The 22916-nt window shown below is 46.8% G+C and overlaps 1 protein-coding gene across 13 annotated transcripts in view; it reads right to left on the reverse strand.

The window, feature by feature from the left end:
- MAP4 (microtubule associated protein 4) overlaps positions 1-22916 on the reverse strand; it is a 138786-nt gene that overhangs the window by 31780 nt on the left and 84090 nt on the right. For 9 of the 13 annotated variants that reach the window (XM_038173900.2, XM_038173894.2, XM_038173901.2 and 6 more), the window contains 7 exons: positions 22336-22464; positions 21665-21739; positions 20193-20333; positions 18117-18734; positions 16810-16956; positions 15855-16022; positions 10475-14692 (listed from right to left, as the gene is read on the reverse strand). In XM_038173900.2, coding sequence (XP_038029828.2) covers positions 10475-14692; positions 15855-16022; positions 16810-16956; positions 18117-18734; positions 20193-20333; positions 21665-21739; positions 22336-22464 — 5496 coding nt within the window. The remainder of the gene's footprint in view (positions 1-10474; positions 14693-15854; positions 16023-16809; positions 16957-18116; positions 18735-20192; positions 20334-21664; positions 21740-22335; positions 22465-22916) is intronic. The other 4 variants (XM_038173893.2, XM_038173899.2, XM_038173898.2 and 1 more) reach the window with 4 other exon arrangements.

Below are 22916 nucleotides of genomic sequence, written 5' to 3' on the forward strand. Positions count from 1 at the left end.
CAGAACGGAGACCTCTCCCCGTGAGGATGCCACCGGCTTCAGCATCTATTTTAGGAGCCCAGGAAGCAATTCAGGGCTGCTGCCAAAACGGCTGCTGTGGAGCCAGCCAGGCAATCGTTCTTTATTTCATTTTTGATTTTTTTCCTCCATTTTTGTCCACCCAGAAACACATCCTTTGTTCTAACTACCGGAACCCGAACTGTGTCAGCCCCATCAGGTGTGCCGGGCACCCACCCCCCTGTCCGCAGCCCGAGAAGTCACTCAGCTGCTTCCTAGCTGCCGGCTGCCTGCTCCCAAGGGAGGTAAAAATTAGCAACATACCATCACGTGGTGAACCTCCTTGCTTGGGAGACGGAGTGCTCTGCACATCGCTGACCTCGATTTCTTTTCTCTCCGGCGGAGCGGTTTTGCTGCCTTCCATCTCGGCGCATTTGCTTTTGGGAGAGTCGGAGCCGGCGGCCCCATCGGGGCCGTTCCTCTTCTCCCCCTTCGCCGCCGCTGCCTCCTCCCTCCCTTTGTCCTGGCCGCTGATTTCAGGGATTTGCTCCAGTTTGCTGTGATACAAGCTCGGGCTGCCCAGCTCCTTCCTGGCCGAGTTGCTGCCGCTGCCCCTCTCCTCTCTCTTCTTGGCAGCCGGCTCCTCGGCCGCCAGGGGCTGGGGCTCCTTCACCACCACCAGGCTGGGCGGCCCCGCGCGGCTCTGCTCCGTGCCCGCTTGCTCTTCTGACACAGTCATCGACCTCTTCATCGGGGCGGCCGGCTTCCTGGCCGTGGGGCTGGAGCACTGGCTCAGGCTGCTATTAGGAGAGAGCAAACCGGTGGCGACGTCTTCCCTAAGCACCGGCTCGGGGTATTTGTCAGCCAGGTTAAGGGTTAGGGGCACGGACAAGTGCGAGCACTCGGACATTGCACGCCTCATTGCCTTCCTTTGGTGGGCAGCCCTGTTCAGAAAATTGCTGTCGTCTGCACAGCTCAGCTTGTCTTCCATCTCTTCCTCCATTTCGGTGGCGTTATTAAAGTCACTACTTTTGGAGTCATCTTGGGCGAGCTCCACGGTCGTAGTCGGGGGTTCTGGCTTCGAGGCAGGTAAGGGAGAAGAAAATCCACTCTGCCCGTAGTTGTCGTTAACCACCCCAATTACACAATAGCTGGGGGCTCCATCTTTTTTCCCGGCTGCTTCCTTAGACCCTGAACTGTCAGGCAGGATGGGGTGGAAATTAGGATTCCAGACACTGATCTCCTCCTGTTCCTTCGTGTATTTGCTGGGCTCGCTCTCCGACACGGACAGATTGGGCAGGTTTGGCTCTGGCTGGCACTTGGTCTCCATTCCAGCCTTCCCGGCTGCCTTCTCCTGATCGGTGATGGCTTCATTTTTACCCAGCCCAGAGCAGGATTTTTCAGCTCCTGCCTGCCCTGAATGAAAATCTGTAGTTTTAGGGTTTGCGAAGTTCCCCTCTGCAGAAGGAAACGTTTCAGAAATCAGAGACCAGCTCTCAAGGTGACCTGCAGCTGCCTGGTATTTTTTCCCTTGCACCTCAATTTCTCTTTTGTCTTTCTGAGCTATTTTTAGCTCTTTGTCTAGTTTGCCTTCAAAGAAGCAGAGCTTGTCCTCATCCGTGAAACCGGCGTTCTTAACGAGCCCGTCCTTAATCGGTCCCCCTGAGTTTACATTCAAGCCAATCTCGTTAAGCTTCCCCTCAGTCCTCTGCCACTCGAATTCGGTTTTGCCGAAGTCTTTCGGGGACTCCATGCAGTGGAAGGCTTCCGAGAAGCTCTCCGGGTTCTTGCTTTTGCACAGCTGGCTGTATTCGGAGAGCGGTGCGGGCTGCTTGTTGGAGAGAGACATCTCCGATGCCTTCGCCTCCTCCCGGAGCTGTGAGGCTGCCGCGGAGCCGAGCGAGCCGGCGCTGCCGCCTGTGACGCCACGCCACGCCGTGCCCCCGCTCGCGGCACAGCTCCCTCCTCCCCACCCCTCCCGAGCGCGTTCATTTACCCAAGGCAGCCACTAGTTCGAGCGACGCACCGGAGGTAAAGCAGCAGCTCTCGGCTTTTTGTAGGGTCGTAGAGAAAGGGTGGTTTTGTAGCAGGAACGGGGGTCTCCGGAGAGATGCTAGCGGGGCTTTGGTGCGCTCGGTGAGATGGTGTTTCTGGGAGCAGCGTCTCCTCGGCAGTCAGGCACTCCTGGAAATCCTGCCGTCGCCCTTTCCCCTGTCAGCCTGTATTATGATCGATGCCTTTACAAGCGTTAATTCCTGCCGATGAGCCACGCAAGAATACCGATGAACTAAGGTCAGCGTTTTCCTCCCCTAAAACCAAAACAAAGCCTCGAAACAAGCCCAGCCAGCCCCAAACGCCCTGCTGCAGGAGGATCTCTCAGAGCAGGGGGGGCTTTTGTGTTCAGTGAATTTTAATACCTTCGTTAGGAGCCACCAGTGACAAGTATTGCTGCAACAAGGGGTTAGTGATTCGCAAACCAGAAATCCCATCACTCATATGAGCAAGTGGACAAAGCTGAAAATCATCAAATCTCAGCTAGAAGAGGTTTTGTAGTTTTTAATACCACAAACCTGATTTTTTATTTCTTTTCTTTATAAAATAAAAAGGAAAACCAAACATACCTGGCAATATTTTTGAACTGCCTTTTTTCTGTAGCATGTAATTTACACCTAGCATTTCACATTTCACGTCACTGCTTCAAAACCAGTCTCAGCACGCACCAAGTGCATTTGGGCATCCCACAAAGCCTCTACAAGCAGCATCCTCGGCAAGGCTTTTTAACGGTGATTCCTGATTTCAATATCAATTCCCTGATCAAACTGGGAGCCTGCTGCGAGTGTTAAAGGTCGCTTCCAGCCGCTCCGCCCCTGGTCTCTGGATTGCTGTGACTGCATTAGGATCAAACTGCAGAGCTGTCTTTTTTTCTTAAGTGCCTGGTACCGATTAATCCTTAACGAAGGCAAATTTTCTCCCCCGAGCCAGTAACACTGCTTTACAGACACTCACCATTACAGACATCAATAAACTCCAGCCCAGGAGAAAATGTTATCCTCACAGTTCAAGCAGTAGCACTCCCTGTTATAGCTGCACTGAGCATAGATGTATTTTTACACCCAGAGACAGCAAGCTAGAGTACGCCCCCTGAATTTAACCTGCTGCTGAGAAATGTTACAATCCACACATTTATCTACTTGTATTTAAGCTCTGGGTTTAAGACGCTGCTATATTTAAAAACAATGACTAAGGAACTGTAAGTTATATGAATCTTTCACGACACCCTCTAATTAACCAGAATACTTCCACCCACAAGCTTCACTTCTCAAAAGGCCTCAACAGTGTGATTTTTTTTTTTTTTACTTTAAAATATTCATGGGTATCTTGCCTAGTGGAAAATGGGACCTTCATGCAAGGCTTGCATTTGCTCTCCTAGCTGGTGTGGGACTCATGTTTGCAAGCACTCGCTCGCCCTGTACGTGTTTATAGATGGGTCCCCGAAGATGTAAGACCCCGAAGTCATCCGATCCCGTGTAATTGCTGTTAATCCTTTATTGCTCAGGTAATTCCAAAACTAGATTTTAACAGCAGCTCTGGGGCCACTGCAGACCACTTAACGCACCGCAGCAGGGGTGAGGGCAAGGCTGTAAAGCTACCTCAGCCCAGCCAGCAGGCTTTTGCTTGGTTCTTTTTTTTAAAAAATCAAACATTTACCATTTAGAGAAGAGACCAGGAAACCCACATCGATTTAGGGGTTGGAACTTCTGAGCCCAGAGATGCAGAAGAGATTTCCTATCAGTGGCAAGAAAAGCCTGACTCATGATATCCCCAAAATACAGCCACCAACCACCACCACTGCTACTTTCTGTTATAATGGGTTTTAAACAGACGAACTGATCCATGTTCAATACCTGCGATAGTCAGGAGCAGCAGAGTGCTTAGCTATGAAAACCTCCGAAGTCATCTAATATTTATTTGCTCAGGACATTAATGGAGGTAATTTAGAGTTCATGCGCTGAGAGCCTTTCAGCAGCTTCATCCTGCCCACAGCACGTTGTCTCCAGACATCCAGTCCCAAGCCTCCAGCCACTACTTTCTCCCAAGTGCATTATTTCTTGACATTTCTTACCATTCTGCCCCGAAGCTACGTTCTTTTCAAGTGCTCAGCTTTCAGCAAGACCAAGTTTGCCAACACAGGCAACGTGCCGCCGGCAGCCCCGATCCTGGAGTTTTGGTCCCAGATCTTCCTTTAAAGTCTTACAGGGCTTAATTTTTCTTACAAATGATAGGAGAAGCAGCATCAGGCAACGAAAGGCGAGCAGGAAAGGATGAGTGGATGGCCAGAAAACAGGAGGGCTTGGACAGATTTAAGGAAAAAAATGACTCAGGTGGGGAAGAGCCCGTGCTAAAGAGCAGTCGGGTCAGAAGGGTGAAGTAGAGACTTTCCGAAAGGAAGCCCCACCATTGCTTTTCCCCATAGTCCAACTTTGGGGAGGACTGAATATGCTTCAGACATCACATCTGGGGTTTCACAGCCCGCTCGGCTCTCCAGAACCTTTCATTCTGTGACGTGGCTGCGAGCCCTCGCGAGGGAGACCCCGGTGCAGAGCTGGGCACGGAGTACCCAGTGCCTGGAGCTTCTCTCGACCCCCCAGTGGTGAGACAGCAGCGGATTTCACACGGGGACGTTATATTTCACCTCCTCACACCCTCATAGCATTATCTCCTGGCCTTTCTTAATGGTACATCTTGAGACAAATAAGCTGGCCAAGGCAGCTGAGCACATACAGCGCACGTTTCAGTACGAATATTCAACACCACAGTCATTTATCCATGCTGCCCGGATGAATTTTGGCACCTATGTGTGCCCCCAGGTGTGAGGACGTCCCCGGGCACGAGGCACCACGTGCTGCAGTGGCTGCGAGGAGCCCCCGGCCCCGCGCGGGCTCTGAGATCACTCCGTCGGCGCATCAGGGCTTCGTACCCGATCTGCAAGCTTCCAGCTCAGCAGATGAATCAGCCCAGCGTTTCTATTTTTGCTTCACTCCCAGAGCTATTACTTATCCCTCCTAATGCCTTTGCTGCCTTTTTTTTCTTTTTTTTTTTTTTTCCCCTAATCTAACACAATCGTTTCTGTGCAGTCCTTTGCACTGGTTTCTAAGGCAACATCACTTTCCAGGATGAGCTACTCCTTGCCAGTGTCTCCAGCTAATGTGCTCTCTAATTAAGTGCTATTACCAATAACGGTCGGTGCTCAGGCCGGCCAGAGCCATCACAGATATGCTCTGGCCATAAAAGCCCAGACCACAACGCCGCAGTTCACATCAGCTCGTTCGCAAGGGTGCAAAACCTGCGGCGATGTCTGGAGCCCAAGGTGTGCCATCACCCGCTGAACCCATGCGCCTCGCTTATTCTCATGGTCTGGAAGAAGCCCATCAAAAGGATGACAAGGTGAGCCAGAATATTTAGGATTCTGGCCGTTGTGACTTGGAACTACAGGCTTAGCATCTGAAAGGTGCGGAGGGTGACGAAACGCAGGCTCACGTTGTACAGGTCAGGCTGTTTGCAGATCAAACCCCATTTAGAATAGAACACAATACTCTAAGATCGTCTTCAAAGATCATCTGGTCCAACTTCAACTCACTTCAGCATTTACAGATAATATATTAAAAATCCTAATGATCAGCCAAAACCAGAACTTGAGTTGGAACCACTCCAAAACCACTTCGGATATTAGCAGTATCGGGTTATCGTACGAGTATTTGATAGCAGAAACTGCAAACAGGCGAAGCAAAGTCACAATACATGAGCAATGAACTAGCAATGTAAGCCAAGAAGGATGAGATTTCCAATTCAGGTATCCCCAAAAGACGAGCAGCCTCCCTAAGGAAATGTGTTCAGTATTCTCGAGCTGGCAGAACTCACAAAGAGCCGTGGTTCTGCTCCGTCCCCAGCTTTTCTTGAACTTCAGAGCGCGAGGAGCAAGCGGGAACTCAAAGAGGAAGAACCAAGCCCTAAGGTGATGGCCAAAGCCTGTGGGTGAGCTCCCAAATGAGACTGTCCAGAGACAGCAGCAGCCAGGATCAGCACAGCCACGGCCCAACGCCACGCAGGAGGAGATGGACGCGTGCTGGTCTGAGCATTCCTTACCATGAACGCGTTTGATGTCTTCAACGTAAGACAAAGAGGCCTCTAAAACCCAGCAGCTGCAAGCTATAGGTCTGCAAAATGTCTTCTTTATTTACCTTTTAATTAAGATTGAACCGATACCTCACCGAAACTTTCTGCTGAAGCAGAACCAAATGCAAGCACACAACTGCTTTTTGGAGGAAAAGCAGATAAAAGCAAATTTCTCTTGCCTCATAAACACCTTTAGTACTGAGATGAGAACTGTCTGGTGCCATCATTTGTGATTCACCTTCTCATATACCTACCTAGGATAACGAGCAGTCTTAATTAACGCAACATGATGTTGTGCTGACCATTCTAAAAGGCATTATGAAAATACCACTCCGTTATTCGGAAGCACTTGTCCTAAACACTTTTGTGATTTTGATTTCGGCTACAAATCCATACAGTCCACAGCCCTTCAAGTTCCCCTGTATCATTACCTCGTATTAGACAACCCCAATTACAGCGTGGGGTCCCACAGGAGAACTGCAGACACTGTATGAATGAAGGGTGGCTGTGGAAATGCTGAACTGATTTAACATGATAATGACAACAGCATAATGCAAACCAGCCAGGAAAGGAAAACAGAGGAAGGGCTTCATCACGGCTGGAAAAGAAAAGCGAACGCTGTAATTAAGCAGGGACGGCGTTTCTTGCCGTTAAATGTATCCTATTTGCACACAAGGGATTTCGAGCTGTCAAACTGAGAAATACGTCCTGTGTTACACACCGAGATGGTGCCAATGGAGAGCACTGGTGACTGCTGCAAAGACAGCTTGTCATCGGCTCCGCTGAAGGCACGGGGGCTGGAAGGATGCCCGCAGGAGGCGGCGAGACAATCGCGATGGAAGCTTTTGAGGAAAGGGGGCAACTCAGCAGCAGACGACCACCTGGACAGGTCCCTCCAAGCCACGTCTGGGAGGATGACCCCGAAACGTGGCTGTCCAGGCCACCAGGCGATTCTGCAGTGAGCTCGTTACTCTGCGAGCAGCCAACCTCACAGAATCACAGAATCACAGAATTTCTAGGTTGGAAGAGAGCTCAAGATCATCCCCGGCGCTACGCACCGCAGCAGCAGGCTCATGAAGATGGCCCCTTCCCAAAGAGCTTAAACAAATCACAAATCATAAGAAGATACAAAATCCAAACCACTGAAACAAATTAATGTGCTGTTTGTTTGTTTGCTTTATCTTTTTTTTTTTTTCTTTTAAATAGACTTTACTTTAAGGACAGGCTGGAGGAAATATATTTTTAAGGTCTCAGTGCTGAAATACAGCTTGAGGAGTAGAGGGACGAGGGCAGTAAATCTGAAGCATACGGCTCAACACCGGATGAAAGAAAACCTTCCATCATTTATTCTGTTTGCTATTCCTCAACATCACATCTCAAGCCCTGCGTCAGGCAGGGCTCCTGCTTGGAAGCACTGATTTTAGGACCCTGCTTTTTATAAATAATTTCCAATTTTAGTTTCAATCCCAGACAAGAAGTGGCATGAAGGCTCAGTCGCATTTTAAAGGCTGATAATGTCTAATACGTTTTGGTTATCATCTCAACTGCCTCCTCCTGACATTCAGGGATATAAAACAGTTTTCCAGAAGAATCCAGGGAAGTTCTTACATTGGCAACAACGAAAATGAGAAACCGAAATCAAGCCGAAAGATGCACAAAGGATGAAATTCAAATTGCACGAAGAGCTCGGCATCTGATGGCTCTTAACTTTAAACGGCAGTCAAAATTAGAAAACAAAATTACAGAAGTTTGCAGGCCGAGTTTCTACACGACGCACACAACGTCCGCCAGCGAGAGAAATCCGCAGCATCACTGTTGCCATGACTCCCGAGGGAGCCGTACCACAAAGCCCGTACCTATTTTAGCCGTTCATACAGGAGCTGATGCACTCAGGAAAGCCATCCCGTTATTCCAGAACACACAGTGTAAGACACGGGTGCCTGGCTAAAGAGACTGCAGTTCCTAAACTTCAGCAGCAGATTATCCAAAATAACTCCATGCATTATTCCTATAAGACATCGCTGACTGCCCACCAGGGCGAAAAAAATAGCTCCTGTGTGCGGATATTCCAAGTCGGGATATTCTGTTCTGTGACTCTCTATTCCGTGCTGCAAAGTGTAAGCCTCACATCGCCCCCTGAGACACAGAGACGAACTGGTGGCCAAGTTCTGGTGGTAGGTAAAGAGAGAAAACCTTTGAACAGTCGATCGCTACCTTAGCAGGAGAATGAGGCAGAGAGAATGAGGCAGAAAGGAGAAGGTAAGCACAGCCCTCGGCCCCAGTAACTTTGTGAAAATTTGGATTATAATATCATCTCCTAGCTCTCTCTGCTGCTGTTCTACCTAGTAAAGAAGCACACACATTCATGTTTTTAGATCTCAACACCTTCCCTTCACCAATTTCTGTTCCTGACCTGCGTTGAAGCAGCGTGTGGATTTCCTGCCATGCCCTCGGGTGCGGCCTAAGGCACTCGCACAGCGGCTGCACTCACCTTAGGGACTCAGCTCGTGTTTTGTTGGCTTTCTGTGGCTCACCAAACAGTTAGAGAGCTATGAGCTGGGAACTGGCTGCAAGGAGGGAGGCCCTGGTAACGCACATGGTGGTCAAGCAGCCCAGAGGCCTGGCGCCGCGCTCACCGGGGCTGCCAGAGGCCGGCTGGGCCCTGCCCGGCACCTCACAGGGCTGGGGCAAGGATTGCCTCGACCAGCATTTGCTAAACAGGCTCGGTCTTTCAGGCCTTCTTCTCTAAGAAATAATAAAAAAATCCAACCGTGGATCTGTGAATTTCTGAGAGGATGACAGCTAGTGAAGGTTGACAAGTCCTGTGCAAATTTAGGCCGGGCCTGCTTACAGATGGGGAGTGTGCCCCCAGTTCATACAGCCGGCTCTGAACTAGGAATCCTTCACCTAATTACACATTTTACCTTACTAATTCCACAATTTTCTTGAATATTTACCTGTGAGATATTCAGGAGGAGCTTTTCTTTGTTTGCACGGATCTCCTACTAGAATACCACCCCCTTAAATCCAGCAGTTAGCAAAGGAAAGTTAAGACTTCTGGCAGATGATGGAAAGCCTAAAGATTTTTATTTTTTAATTTTTCAAAGATGATGCTGTCTTTAGCTTTCCCCTCACTCTGTATCATCATGCACCAAAGAACATCACTTCTGCAGGCACAAGTTCATGCAGAGAACACCACTTTCACCAAAATAGAACTACTTCAGGTTATGCAACACTCATTAAAATTACAAAACCTCTCAAAAACCTGACCAGCATGTTAAGGCGCACTGGAGCTCTATGTTTGTTAAGTTAGTGGCTGCATCATGCAAACTGGCAGCGAGGAACTCCGCAGGAACGGGAACAAACTTTCCTGCCCGATGACGAGGCAGAAAATCGGGGCGCCTCAGCCCGTCTCGGCGACGGCCCTCAGGGCAGCCCCGGTTCTTCATGAGGAAGGCTTGGACTGAGCAGAAGGACAAGGGTTTTATAGTACGGATGGAGATGATGTGTAAAGGCTCTAATTTTAGAGGTCTAGAATTTCCTTCCGTTCTATGAAATTAGAACGAAATCCTGTGAGAACGCAGGGCTGTCCCCTGGTCAACAGCCTGGGTGAACAGCCCCGGCTGCTTACCAGCACCTCCACAGGCTCAGCAGAGAGCCTTACACTTTGTTACAGTTCTGCTACACTTTGCTTTCGTAAAGCTTATTATTCTAGGAGGAAGCATGCTTTACAGACTTCACAGTTTGAGGTATGGCAAGATAAAGTCACTGAGGGACTGCAGGAGGAACAGTGGCTGGTTGCAGTAGCCTCTTGTAGCATTACAGGCCCGACACAGCAGCAGTCGAGAAGATTTCCTACCACAGGAACACCCAAATCCCTGCCCTCCAGCAGCACACAATGCTAGTTAGTGACCGCGATGATTCACTGCTGCGTGTCGGATGAATGCCTCTCTGTCTCTGATGACAAGAAGCGAACGTAACTTAACACCAAAAAGTGCAAGTTTGCTTTAAAAAGCCATGTACCGCATGTATGTAAAATCGCCTCTGAATGAACAGAACAAATAATCGAGTTCTGGAACGTAAACCAAACTGTCAATCCGTCGGAGGTTGGGAATTAGCACTGTGAGACAGGCAAGCAGAACTAACAGCCTTTTAAGATCAGCCAAAAACCCAGTCATGCCACACTCGCTTGTGCCACATAGGATTAACGATTACGTATTCATGCCAACGCACTGACAAACAGCAAGGTCTTGCACGCAAGCTGCCTGGATTACTGCTGCTAGCTCCAACCACAAGCACACACCTTTTTCTTGCCTCTGCCGGCTCATACCAGTGGCTCTCAGCTGCTTTTGTCTCTCCTGGTCTTGAGCAGCAGACCTGGCTGGCAGAGTCGGCACCCCTCTTGACTTTGTGGGTCTCATGTAGCTTTTTAGCTGTCCTGTTGCTTTAACTCTCTCTTTCTTTGCCTCCTTTCCAGCTTTTTGTTCAGACTCCTCTTCATTTGCTTTAATTGCGTCTTTCTCTTCCCCAGCCTTTGATACTGGGCCATCCTGCAGGTGAGCAGCATCCTCTTCTGCTGGGTGAGGATGAGCTTCGTTGTTACCTTCAGGACTGACTTGGGTTGTTGGGGCAGCTGCTAGATTTACACCAGCTGCCTCTGCTTCAGCTGCTTTCTTGTCTAAACTGCCCAGGCACGTCACTGAGCCCTGCTCACTATTCCTGCCTCCATCCAACCCAACCTCTTTGGCTTTCTTCTCCACCAGTGCTTCCACCACCTGCGATGTGGCTGCATCTGCCTTGCTCTCTGGTATCGCCGTGTCCTTCTCTCCAAGAGAGACGGTTTCTTCTAGTTTCTCTGCCCCTTTGGCACCTAGGGGAGCTGGTCTGTGTTTTGCATCTGCCACCTTCTGAGGAAGGTCAGAGGAAGTGCTGTCAGTGATTTGCTTTTTATCAGTGGTTTTTACTTCTTTATCATCAGCCTTTGCCACAGGAGAAAGGCAAACTTCATCCTCTTTAGATTTAATGTCCTCTTTAACTGAAGGATCCAGAGGAAGTGCTTTACCTGCCTCAGCACCACCCTGGGAAGCAGTCCCTTCAGTTTTATCACTCTCTTTCTTTGAAACCTCTTTTCCAGGCTCTTCATGTCTCAAATTGTCTGGTTGCTCAGGAGCTTTCAGGTTCTGGATCCCCTCCTTAGCACTAGGTCCAGGCTCTTTGCTGCTCTTCTCTGCTGTCACCTCAGGAGAAGGAAGCTCCTCAGCTCCTGTACCCCTCTCTGAAACATTGCCAGTGTCATCAGGGCCCCTTACTGCAGCCTGAGCAAAGGATTCAGAGTAGTTTCCTTTATTATCCCAAAGCATTTGAGGGCTGATGGGAAAACCTTTAATATTTCTGTTTTCATCTACAAAATCCATTTCTTCCATTCCATATTCCATCTCAGGTCCCATGGGAGGCAGCGCTTCGCTCTTGTTCATTTTCCTCTCTAGAAAAGGAAGCTGCTCAGGGGCATTTTTAGGCTTTTTACTTCTTCCATCGCTACCTCTCTTTTTAGATCTATCAGTAGCTGTGGCTGACCTGTGATCTGATGCTGCTGGGTGCTCTAGAATAGGAAGTCCGACCCCAGTGCTACAAGGAGCGGGACTTTCTGCTTCAGATTTGGCAGATGTCTCCTTGTCACGAAGAGGAAACATCTCTGCACCTGCTTTGGGCTCCAGGAGCAACGGCTGCTCCACGCTAGCCTCCACCTTTTTGCATATCTCTTTGTTATTTGTGCTCAATTTTTCTGGCTCCTGAGGTGCAGCAGGAGCTTGTGCTTTGCTTGTATCAGAGGGGTCATCTAGCGGGCTCACTAAAGCACTGAAATTATTCTCTTTGTCTTTTGCAGGAGACTGAGCTTGTTTAGCATTTCCCACCTCTTTGACTACTGCGGGGATGTTACCTGGACCCGCTGCGGCAGACTGCTCAGGACTATTTTCAGCCTTTTTGCCTTTCGTATCTCTACCTTTTTTCTTAGGCTTGTCTGTCACCAGGTCCCTGACGGGACCGCATGCTGCAGCTGCATCTGCCCTGTGCTCTGGCAGAGGCTTGGCTGTTTTAATATCTATTTCCTTACCTTCAGTACCGGGCCAAGTCTCTTTAGTGCTGGCTGGCTCTGGCTCTGCTGTCTCTGTTTTATGACCTGCAAGAACTGGCTGGTTAGAGGAACTTTTCCTATCACCACCCTCTATTTCAGGCTTTTCCAACACCTCTTTGGCTATTCCTGTCAGGTTCTCCAGCAAAACCTCTCTTTCCAAATCAGATGCCTTATCTTTATCAAAGGTCATTTCCTTTGTTTTTCCAGCCACCTTCTCTTTGCTTGGAACATCGGTTGCTTCCACCCTGGTGTCCAGGCCAGCTGACTGCCCAGAAGAACTTTTTTCGCTTTTTTTCCTTTTCCCATCACTACTCCTCTTCCTAGGTTTGTCTGCCACCAACACTGCATCAGAATCTGGCACAACAAATTCACCTGGAGAAGCAATTCCAGCCTCTTTGCCTTTAGCCATCACGTTTACCTCCTTTGTTGGGCTGATCATGTCAGCCTCAGCAAGATGCTTTGTCTCCTCTCTCCTACCCTCCAGAAAGAACGGTTGGTCTAAAGCAACCATAGCAGCCACTTCACTTTTCCCAACACTTTCTTTAGGTCCCTCTGTTGTTAGTTCAACGGGCCTCTGTATTTTATTGAAATCCAATAAATTCTCCTGAAAAGACCCAGCACTACAGCCTCTCTCTCCACCTTTATCACCTACTTCCTCAGTTTTATCAGCTGGGGCAGGAAGACCACCAAGCTCCATCTTACTCTCAAGAAAAGGCTGCTGGAAAAAAACTCTTTCACCTTTTTTACTTTTCCCATCGCTACCTCTTTTTTTGGGCTTCTCTGCTGGTTTTGCAGGGTAGGTATGTGCATTTGCTGATGGGTGTCCTCTTGTAGGAAAATCAGCCTCCCTGCAGCTATCAGAGAAAGTTGCTTCTTTCATGGTCTCATCTGCCTTCACCCCATCAGCAGGTTTGCCTACATCCTCCGAAACAGCTACCTGCTCAGAGGAACTTTTGATTTTTTTGACTTTCCCTTCACCACGCTTTTTTTTCGGTCTGTCCATCCCATGAGCAATACTGAGATCTTTTCCAGTCTGCTGCTCTAACGCAATAAACCCGTCCCCTTTGTTTTTATCAGGGGAATCTGCCACTCTAGCTCCGTCTGCTGCTTCAGCAGTAGCAGGATGTTTGGCTGCAGCAGGCTTAATAACTGCCTCGGGTTTTTGTACAGCTAACGGTGTAACAGGCATTTTAGTAGTATCTGCTGGGGTCTTTGATAATCCCTCTGAAGCGCTTAAGTCGACTGCCATGCACTTATCGGAGGACACTGGCTTGGTTTCTTCAGCTGGCTTGTCAGGATGTTGGTTTGATGAGGCCACAGCCCCTGCAGGAGGCTCTTTGAAGGATTCGTTTTCAACCCCTTTGCCTTTTTCACAACTACCTCCTTTCTTCGCTGCTTCTTCCAGTGACCCACTGGAAGGCTGAAGCTCACGAGGGACAGCGTCCCTGGGTGTTTTATGCTGAGGAGATACGTGCTGAGCTTCCTTATCCTTGTCAGAAAGGAGAGTTTCTGAAGGCTTGACCTCTAAAGGAGTTTCTGCTTTGCTTACACTGATCGCTTCTGAAAGAGACGCCTGCAGGCCAGCACATCCTGCCTCGTCAGACTCCCTCTTTTCATTTTTACCAGGAACATTTCTTTCCATGGGCTTGGTTGGCACCTCTGCTGTAACAGGTTCCCCCGGCTTGGTCTCGCCTCCCTGCTTCAGGGGAACCTGTTTTCTCTTCCCTTTGGAGCTCGACGTCCAGCTGTCATCTCTCACGCCTTCTTTTGGGATGAAGTCTCTATTTTTTGGTGACTCAGATGGCACACTGGTTTTCTGGACCTGCTGTCCTGGTGCTGGCACTGAGAAGGCATTTTCATCAACCAGGTTGGGACTTCCAGTTATTATTTTAGCATCCTTTGGCACATCTGAAGCTCTGATGGGCATTCCGGGGCCAACATCTGGTTTTTGCAACTCACCACCAACTGGAGAATTTTTCGGAGCTCTGGAGACTGCTGAATTTTCATCCCAGAACTCCGTTGCTCTTGGCGGCTGGTTTCTCTTTTGTTTTGGTTTCTTTTTCTTTTTCTTCACAACAGCCAGAGAACCTTCCAAATCCCAGCTCTCCCTGGGTGCATCTCTGCAGCTCTCCACAAGCTCTGGCAGCACACCGGACGGCTGCTCGGTTGCCTTTTTATGTGAAACCCTAGTGCGAGGGGATGCTCCAGCAACAGATCCGGGTTCCGCTACCGAACAGGGGTCTACTCTGGGGTCAGTGCTCTTCTGCTGTGGCAGACCTACGAGCCGTTCCTCTGGCACATCTGCAACAGGCACTGCTGCAGGTTTTGCTCTGCCAAACCTGCGGTCACTTGATTTGTTAGCTTGCCTTATTTGTGCAGTAGGTAGACCTGGAATACAGGAAGCCTGCTCAAACATCAAAGCGACTATTTGCTTTTTTTAAAAAAAATATATTATATATATATATAAATGTGATTTTAGCCATCTAAAACAATCCATACAGTCATATATGCAGAAGTTCCCAGCACCAATACCACACTAATTCTAAATCCACCTCAGCGTGGCTGGGATAGGCATTTACACACAAAACCTATTGCAACTGGTACCAATAAATACGTCAATGCTATTTAAAAATCCATAGCCCCTGACACATGCTCTCACCCCACCAAAAAGCAATAGTTCTGGTAAGGCCATGTTATCTTTTTTTTTTTTTTTAAAGTGCATTAAGGATCCATTTTGTCTCGGCAAGACAAGACAACGCGCACTTTTTCTCTCCCTAATTGGCAACCTTCCCAAGTGCGAAAACAGAGGTTTTAGTGGAAAGATGAGACTGGGGAAGAGAGGAGGGGGGACAACGGGAGGGGGGAGCAGAAGAGCCAGGTTTCCCACAGCACCCAGAGTGGAAGCAGTGGAAGGCAGAACCTCCGTCGCAGAAGTCGTTTGCTGTCCCCGGTTACAGGCAGGGTTTCCTTAGCTACAAGCCACCGATTTTAAAGAGAGCGTCAGTCAGTTGTCAGTTAGCCCTGGCCCACAAATCAGCCTCCAGTCACAAATGTAAGCAATAACAGCTCGTCGGAGAGGCTGGATTAGTGGAGCAGGGAAAAAAAAAAAAAAAAAAGATCCCATTTTCCTTTGGTAATTACAAAATCCAATTTGGAAGGAGGCCTTCCCTGGGAATATTGCAATAAGAATTAATGGTCCTTTTTAATACCAGGATAAAAGGAAATAAAACAGCAGTGGTAATGGCAGAAAGATGGTGAGCTGTTATATTCTAAAGCAGAAAAGATATAAGCTAGTACCAGTGATAAAGTAACAGTAGCAAGCATATTTAGGCTTTTAGTCCTGTGAACAGGAAGGAGAAAAGATTATTTTAGAGCGCAGGGATTAGAGGCGAAGTGCAAGCAGAATCACCGATGAATGCAAAGAACTGCACAGCTGATTGGTGCAAAAACAAATTTTGCTTGCTCAGGTGGCACAGAAGTCAATAGGAAAAGGTGAACAGTTCCCAGAGGACATTTCCATTCTAAAATTGAATTATTATTTCTATTCTACCTGTAGGTTCTTGTAGAGCTTTTTCTTGCTGGGGTTGTGCATGCTCGATATGGTTGTGCTCAGCCTGCTCCTTTGGTTTCTCTGTAACAGTAACATCCACAGTAACAGGTTTTTCTGGAAGGAGGTCTTTGTTTTCTAGTGCAACAACTTCTTTTGCTTCTACTGGAACTGAAATACAAAAGTGGAAAGAAATTGAAACGAAATACAAAAAAATATGAATAGAAGACTTCAGCTCTTATGAATACAAGTAACCAGCAGTTTAAAAGCAAGCCTTTGGAGAGGGTACAGGTTCTATCTTCTTTTTAATAGGGATGAAGTTTATAAGATTTGATTGTCTACTATGTATTACCTCCTCTCAATCCCATTTTAAGAAGCAATTTTATATTTTGATTGACATGCAGAAGTATAGGTAAAGCATGAAGCTAAGACCATCATGGTGCTTACGGACACAGTGAGGTTGTCAATTAAAAAAAAATCAAACCAGTGCTAAAATATGCTCTATTATCAGTCTGCAGTCCCTATCTAATGCTAATCGTATAGTATTCATACATATTTTAGGATACATTCATATAGACACTACTAAATCTCTAGCTACACAGCTATAACAAGTTTTAATGTATAAAACAATGACTTTGGAGAACGGTTGTATTTTTAAAATATGAATAAGATTGATTACATAAAAACAAAGATTGTGAGAGATGTAAAACAAATATGGATGAGGAAGAAAAAGACAAGTTACATGCTGGTCATTTCCAAAGTGAAGGCTACCACCTGGTTCTAACACAGTCCCCACGTTTGTACATGTTTATAACCTTCCTGAGATTAAATCTTTGTTGCTTTGTCCTTCACAAGGATAGGAGAACGGTGTCTGGGAGAAAGAATCTGGGTGCTTGGGAAGAACCAGCTGAGAGCAAAGTGCTTGCTCCAGCTGTATGCTGTGGTTTGCATTTCTCACCTGCTGGTTCAGGCAGATGGTTTGTCTGTTCTGGAAGACGATCTTCATGGTGGCTGGGAGATGGAATACTGTCTTTGGCTTTCTCTAACGGAAGATCAACACAAGCCTCTGGGCCTTTCAGTTCTTGTTGCACGCTTGCAGGTGCTTCTGAAAACAAAATGTAGAGAATAAAATTTCTTTTTTTTTTTAATTTAGATGAGATTAAGCAGGATAAAATTACGTCCTCGCCTAATTCCCATTTTCCTCAGGAAACTAGAGGTTTTCATCACTTTCAGAACAGTGATAACCTGCTTTTTGGGATCACTTTCTAACAGCTCTCCCCTCCTGAAAGCTTAAGTGCTCTTCTAAAGCAAATCTTCCTGTATTGGCTGGTATTTAGTCTTTCATTCCCCCACCTATGCCTCTCAGCTACTACATTCTAAAAAGGTTTTTCTTTTGCTAAAACTTCTCTCCTTCGAAATGTATTCTTATCATTAAACCAAAGAATATTAGAAGGTAAAAAAAATGAAAAAGGAAATTTCTTACTACGCAGAACTCTTTCCACAGTCAATCAATATACGCTGGGTCTGCCCAGTGCTGTTTGCTATAGTGACTGTCATGTCTCTCAGAAAGGATAGTGTCCTTTGAGAAATCCACGCAGCACAAAAAATCCATTGTCCACCACATGGAAAAAGCAAAATGCTTGCTGCCCTGAATCGATGCCTATTGTCATTGCAAGGAAATGTCACCACATCACCAACAAAGCCTGTCAGTCTCCTCAGTCTCCTCAGAAACTATTTTTCCAGATAAGAAGCTTTGTTCGAAAACGCTGTCCTGCAGCATCTGTGGAAATTTCTGTATATGATAATGATGCAAAAATAAATACTAACACGGATGAACTAGAAAAAAATAAAAATAAAAATAAAAATAAAAATAAAAATAAAAATAAAAATAAAAATAAAAATAAAAATAAAAGACACAAACACACGGCTCTGTAAAGAATGCCAAGTCCTTAAAAAATCATTTAGTTATTCTAGTTTCGTATTTTCTAGGTGAAAAATCCTTGTGAAGTTCTTCCTCTGTCTGTATCTTTCTTGTCAGCGGAGCTGTGCTCTACTTAAGATTCTGATGTGCCTTGCATTTAAACATCTTAACTGCTCAAAAACTATGTTTTTTATGTGGCAGTCTTACTAGAATTGTACATCTCTGTAGTAGTCACTATCCACTACCAGGCTTGTTGCTGCTAGTGCTGTGCTACCTTCGAGTGGCCTTTGCACACCACTTGCCAAGTTATTTCTGGCCTGAACAAAGCTTTCAGCTAAGCTCACCTGCAGGAGGCTCATGGAAGGGTGACTTGCCATGCTCAGCAGGAGATTCGGATGTTATCAGCTCTTCAGATGCAGCAAGCTTGGTGTCAGCTGCAGGGACAGCCTTAGCTTCTGATGCAGAGACAAAACCTGAATCCACAGCAGGGAAAGGCTTGGCTTCTGCGACAGGAGCAAACCCAGAATCCACGGCGTGGAGGTGGTTAGCTTCTGCTGGAGGGGCAAACTCCAAATCCAGGGCATGCTGAGACTCAGTGTCTGCTACTGGGCTAAATGCCAAATCCATAGCATGGTGAGACTTCGTGTCTGCTGCTGGGGCAAACCCTGCGTCTGCTGCCGGAGCAAACTCCAAATCCACGGCGTGATGGGACTTAGAATCTGCTTCTGGGTTCAAGCCAGTATCCACCACTGGGGCGAACATGGCATCGATACCATTAGGAGGTTTGGCTTCTGGGGCAGGAGCAAAGCCCACATCCAGAGCCTGAGGAGGCTCTGCTTCTGCTGCAGGTGCAAATCCAGCATCCGCAGCCTGCGGAGGCTTGGTGTCTCCTGCAAGGATGGACCCAGCTTTCTCGGCAGAAATGGACGTGACATCCGAGGCGGGAACACACTGTGCATCTGCTACGGAAAAACAGATTGCAGAAATCAACAAAAAATAACGAATGTGAAAACCCAACAGTGCAAATTATGGCTAGGGAATGGCTTCCCCTTGCCCTCTTGTGCCTTTCAGCAGCATTCACTCCCCCGTCCACTCCGCTCAGATTGCACTGCTCTTGCTGACAGATTCCCCAGTGCACCCAAGCCATGTTTTGTATCCTTGGCTACAGTGCCAGACATCCGCCTGCTCCTAGCCTACAGCAGCCAAAAGATGCTTTGTTATTGTTTAAAATCTGACGCTGCAGAGCTGGCAAGAGACCCGAGCGGGTAGATCCACTGCAAGCAACACATTCCAACGGAACAGACACCAGAATCCTAAAGAGGTTTTTGCACTGTACAGGAGGAGACAGAAACTTTTGGTGCCACCTTTCTGAGCACGGCAGCGTATTCCAACAACTGGAAAAGTCCTGAAACGTTCCAGAGCCACATTTCAAATCTTGTTTACACTGTTCGTGGGCAGGACAGTACCGCAACTCGAGCAGAAGCAAAAGCACTGATACAGAAGGCTCTGCCACCCAGTGAAGCGCCAGCTGCCCCTTATTCTTTCAAACTTGGCCTCACTCACATTTGACATAATAGCTACTAAAAACTCAGCTCTTCGTTTCAAAATAACATTCAAGTTTCAGCTGTCTACAGGCAAATTTTGCAAATTATCCAAAGCCAGAAGCACTGGCTCTTACGTTTCTTCTGCAGCTACTACTTTCAACAGCCCCCGGTACTGTCTGTACGCTGTGCAGTGCAGCAGTGACCTCAACAGCTTAGATACACAGCTGAGTAGATGTTAAAAAATAAAATTTCTCCTCCATGTTTGAACTGCATCTAAAAACATCCCCCTGCCAAACACTGGGAAATATGTTTAAAAGATATGTAATAAACTGAAAAATGAAAGAAATTGCGAAAATGGTAAAAGTCCCTTTCAAAACTGTGCTGCAGGATGTATTTAGGTAGAACCAATGCTCCACCAAAACAAAACCAAGTGGTTTTTGTTTGTTTTAAGGATTTTGATTTTACAGAAGGATGAGATGTTGAAGAAATAATTATGTACTGTGAATCTCCTGCTGTCTATAAACAAGTTAAAAACTCTGTTTTAAAGTCACTTTTTCTCTTCTTAAAACAGAGAGCTTTAAGGTGTTTATAGACAGCAGGAGACCCATGGCGTAACCATGTTCTTGACATACCCTAACACTGTCAGGAGGTGAAACTTGGAGAAATTTTGATTCTTTACAAATCATTATGTCTGTTACTGGGCTGTGACAGCAGAGTTGAAAAGTCTAGCAGACTTGCTCTTTCTCACCAACTCAACCTATATAAACCTTTAGTTCTGATGCAGATTAATACTTTGCTGTTTTATCTTTCCACTACTACAGCTTGCTCATGACAGGTCGAAAACCAGTACCAGTCATGAGACAAGGGCAGCTTTACCTGATGTGTCACCTTTTGATGCATCAGTAGCTTCAGCCCCTTCTGGGGATGCTGTTATTGCAGTAGGAACAAAATCAGGAGTCACTGCTGCCGGGCTTTCTGGCAAATTTGGCTTTTTTGCTTCAGTCACTGTGGGGGGCACTGGGCACAGAAAATGAAGTTTGATTAAGCACTCGGAAAGATCTCAGCAAACAGCTTTATCTCCTGGACTTGCCAGGATTTGAATCACCCTCTCAAGGCGCTGCCTGCTCCATGCTGCCTGCAGTCTGATGAGTGAGCTCCCCCACTGCAGCAACGCAGTCGGGTAGGACAGGACCAGAGCCTGTTTGCAGGGTCTGTTTCAGAAAAATGACTTGTGCAATACCTAAGAAAACACTTTGTGTCCTTAGGGAAGCAATTGCTGTAAGAAACTCGAGGAACGTTCAGCTACAAAGCATCCCTGCTCTACCTTGAATCCTAGGTGGAGCCCTGAGCTCTAAACACCCCATCTACCCATGACTGGTGTTAAACTGCTCTCTTCTTGGCTCGTTCACCAAAATCAGCGATAAAGATCCCATTGCAGGTGAAATATCGTAATATACATGCAGCTGCAGTGTAAATGTGTCCTCCTCAGTGGAGCTTCAATGCTTTAACTGTAACATCTAGTCTAAAGAGAATTGGGCAGAGTATACAGGTTTGCAATTGGAATTTAATTTAAAATTCTGTTGATTATCCATGAGCCAAAATTATGTTTGTTGGTTCCCTCAGCTGCACTGGTCCTTGGAAGGAGTAAACATGAGCACTCTGACAGATTATTCAAGTCAGCAGATTTGACTCGAGTGTGTTCAAAGACTAGGGCTCTTGAAAGTAGCAAAATTCCAGTTTTACAGACTTTCTTTTCTAGAGTAAATTTTATTTATGCTATTTATTATTTTAGGGTCAAGTAATACTTGAACAGATACCCCAACTGGAATCCACGGTACCCTCACTGGTCCATGAGAAGCACAGAACAGAGATGTAGTCTGGAATCCACCAAGCTTGCTGCTTCCAGGGTTATTTTGTGCATATCTGCAACTTGAAGTCCCCATAGCCCACAGAAGGGCATGCTTAACCCCATGCTTTCAGAGGGTTAAAGTCCAGCTATATGCCCCAAAAGGGCACACCACTAGTTTATACCAAGAGTTGGGCTTGGAACTGTATAAATTTGTCACCCTAAATATGAAGGTAAACGGTCTGCATAATGCAGTGTTCCCCCCATCCCTGACAACACTAAACCTGACAATGTGTGTTAAGCAACATTTAAACTGTGCTTTTTTATTCTAAGTTGATTTGAGAACCAGAAATGCTCTTGGCCAGGTCCCACTTCACTCCGATACTGCTTTTTGTTTCTTGAAAAGGTAGACAGGGACACAAGTTCTGTTTCTGCTGCTCATAGACTCTAGGAATGCGAGGAACTACACAGTTCCTGCAGACTAAGTCGAAACTATTTTTACCTGATGGCTCAACAAAGAAAGAGGCATCTGGTCCCTTCACATCATGCTGAGCTCCCATCCAATGTTCTTCAGGCACTACAGAAAAACACATTTAGTCCTGTCACTAACAGAGAATCACAGGGGTTGGAAAAGCCCTCCAAGCTCATCAGGTCCAACCACCCCCTACCACCAGTGTCACCACCAAACCCTGTCCCCAAGCACCACGTCCAACCTCTCCTTGAACACCCCCAGGGACGGGGACTCCCCCACCTCCCTGGGCAACCCGTCCCAATGCCTGGCTGCTCTTTCTGAGCAGAAATGTCTCCTTCTTTGCTCAGGGTATTGACTCTGCTGCTGTTTTGACTGCACTCTCAGATAACTTAGTTCATTTTATGAATACTATTTGATTATAACTAGTCCAAGCTTGCATCAGCCAGAGAAGAGTTACCCCAGAACCCGACAGAGCAGGTTCTTTGCTCAGTGGCACATTCATCCCCTAGTATCTTTAGAACATTCCCATTGATCAGGGAAATGCTGTTTCCAAAAGGATATTTTCTAATCTCGACTCATTTTATGCATTAACTCCCCCACCAAGATTCTTCAGGACTAATACACCAAGATTTTCCAGCTGCACATCCTTCAAAGCCACCTACAGCGAGACAGACAGCAAGAGCAGAACATCTGTTTCTTACCTGCGTTGTCTTGCAGAAATTCTGCAGCTGAATCCAGGCCCACAAAGGCTGACGGGTCAAGAACCTCTGCAGGACAATAGGCGGATCCCAGGAAAGGTTGTTCAGGTACCATCATGGATCCATGTGGTGCTAATGAAATAAAAGGCCGTTTTTCAGTCATTTGTCGTTTTAGACAAAGTTTATACGCAACTTTCTCAAGTAGTTCCCCTTTACAAGTCGCATTGTGAACTGTACATCTCTTTTTTTCCGACAAGGTACAAGAGAGTAAATACAAATTATTTTTTTCTTTCTTCTCTCCTTTTGCTTTCTGCTTCTGCTCCCATATATATGCTCGTTAATAACCACTTAAGCTGCAATAGCCTGAACACCAAAGACCATTTTGTGGACAAAGTTCCTGCAGCTTTGATTTTCAGCCATGAAGACAAGAGCTGTGAGTAACTCCAGCCCCAACTCAATTTGTCGAGATGCTCCATCTCCTTCTGCCTAAATATGCTTAAAAAGTAACAAACCAACAAAAAAAAAACACACAAAAAAAAAACACACAAAAAAAAAACCCTCTTGGAAGCAGCTACCAGAAAGTC

This window comes from Anas platyrhynchos, chromosome 2 (genome assembly GCF_047663525.1).
Source record: "Anas platyrhynchos isolate ZD024472 breed Pekin duck chromosome 2, IASCAAS_PekinDuck_T2T, whole genome shotgun sequence".
In the NCBI taxonomy this organism is placed as follows: domain Eukaryota; kingdom Metazoa; phylum Chordata; class Aves; order Anseriformes; family Anatidae; genus Anas; species Anas platyrhynchos.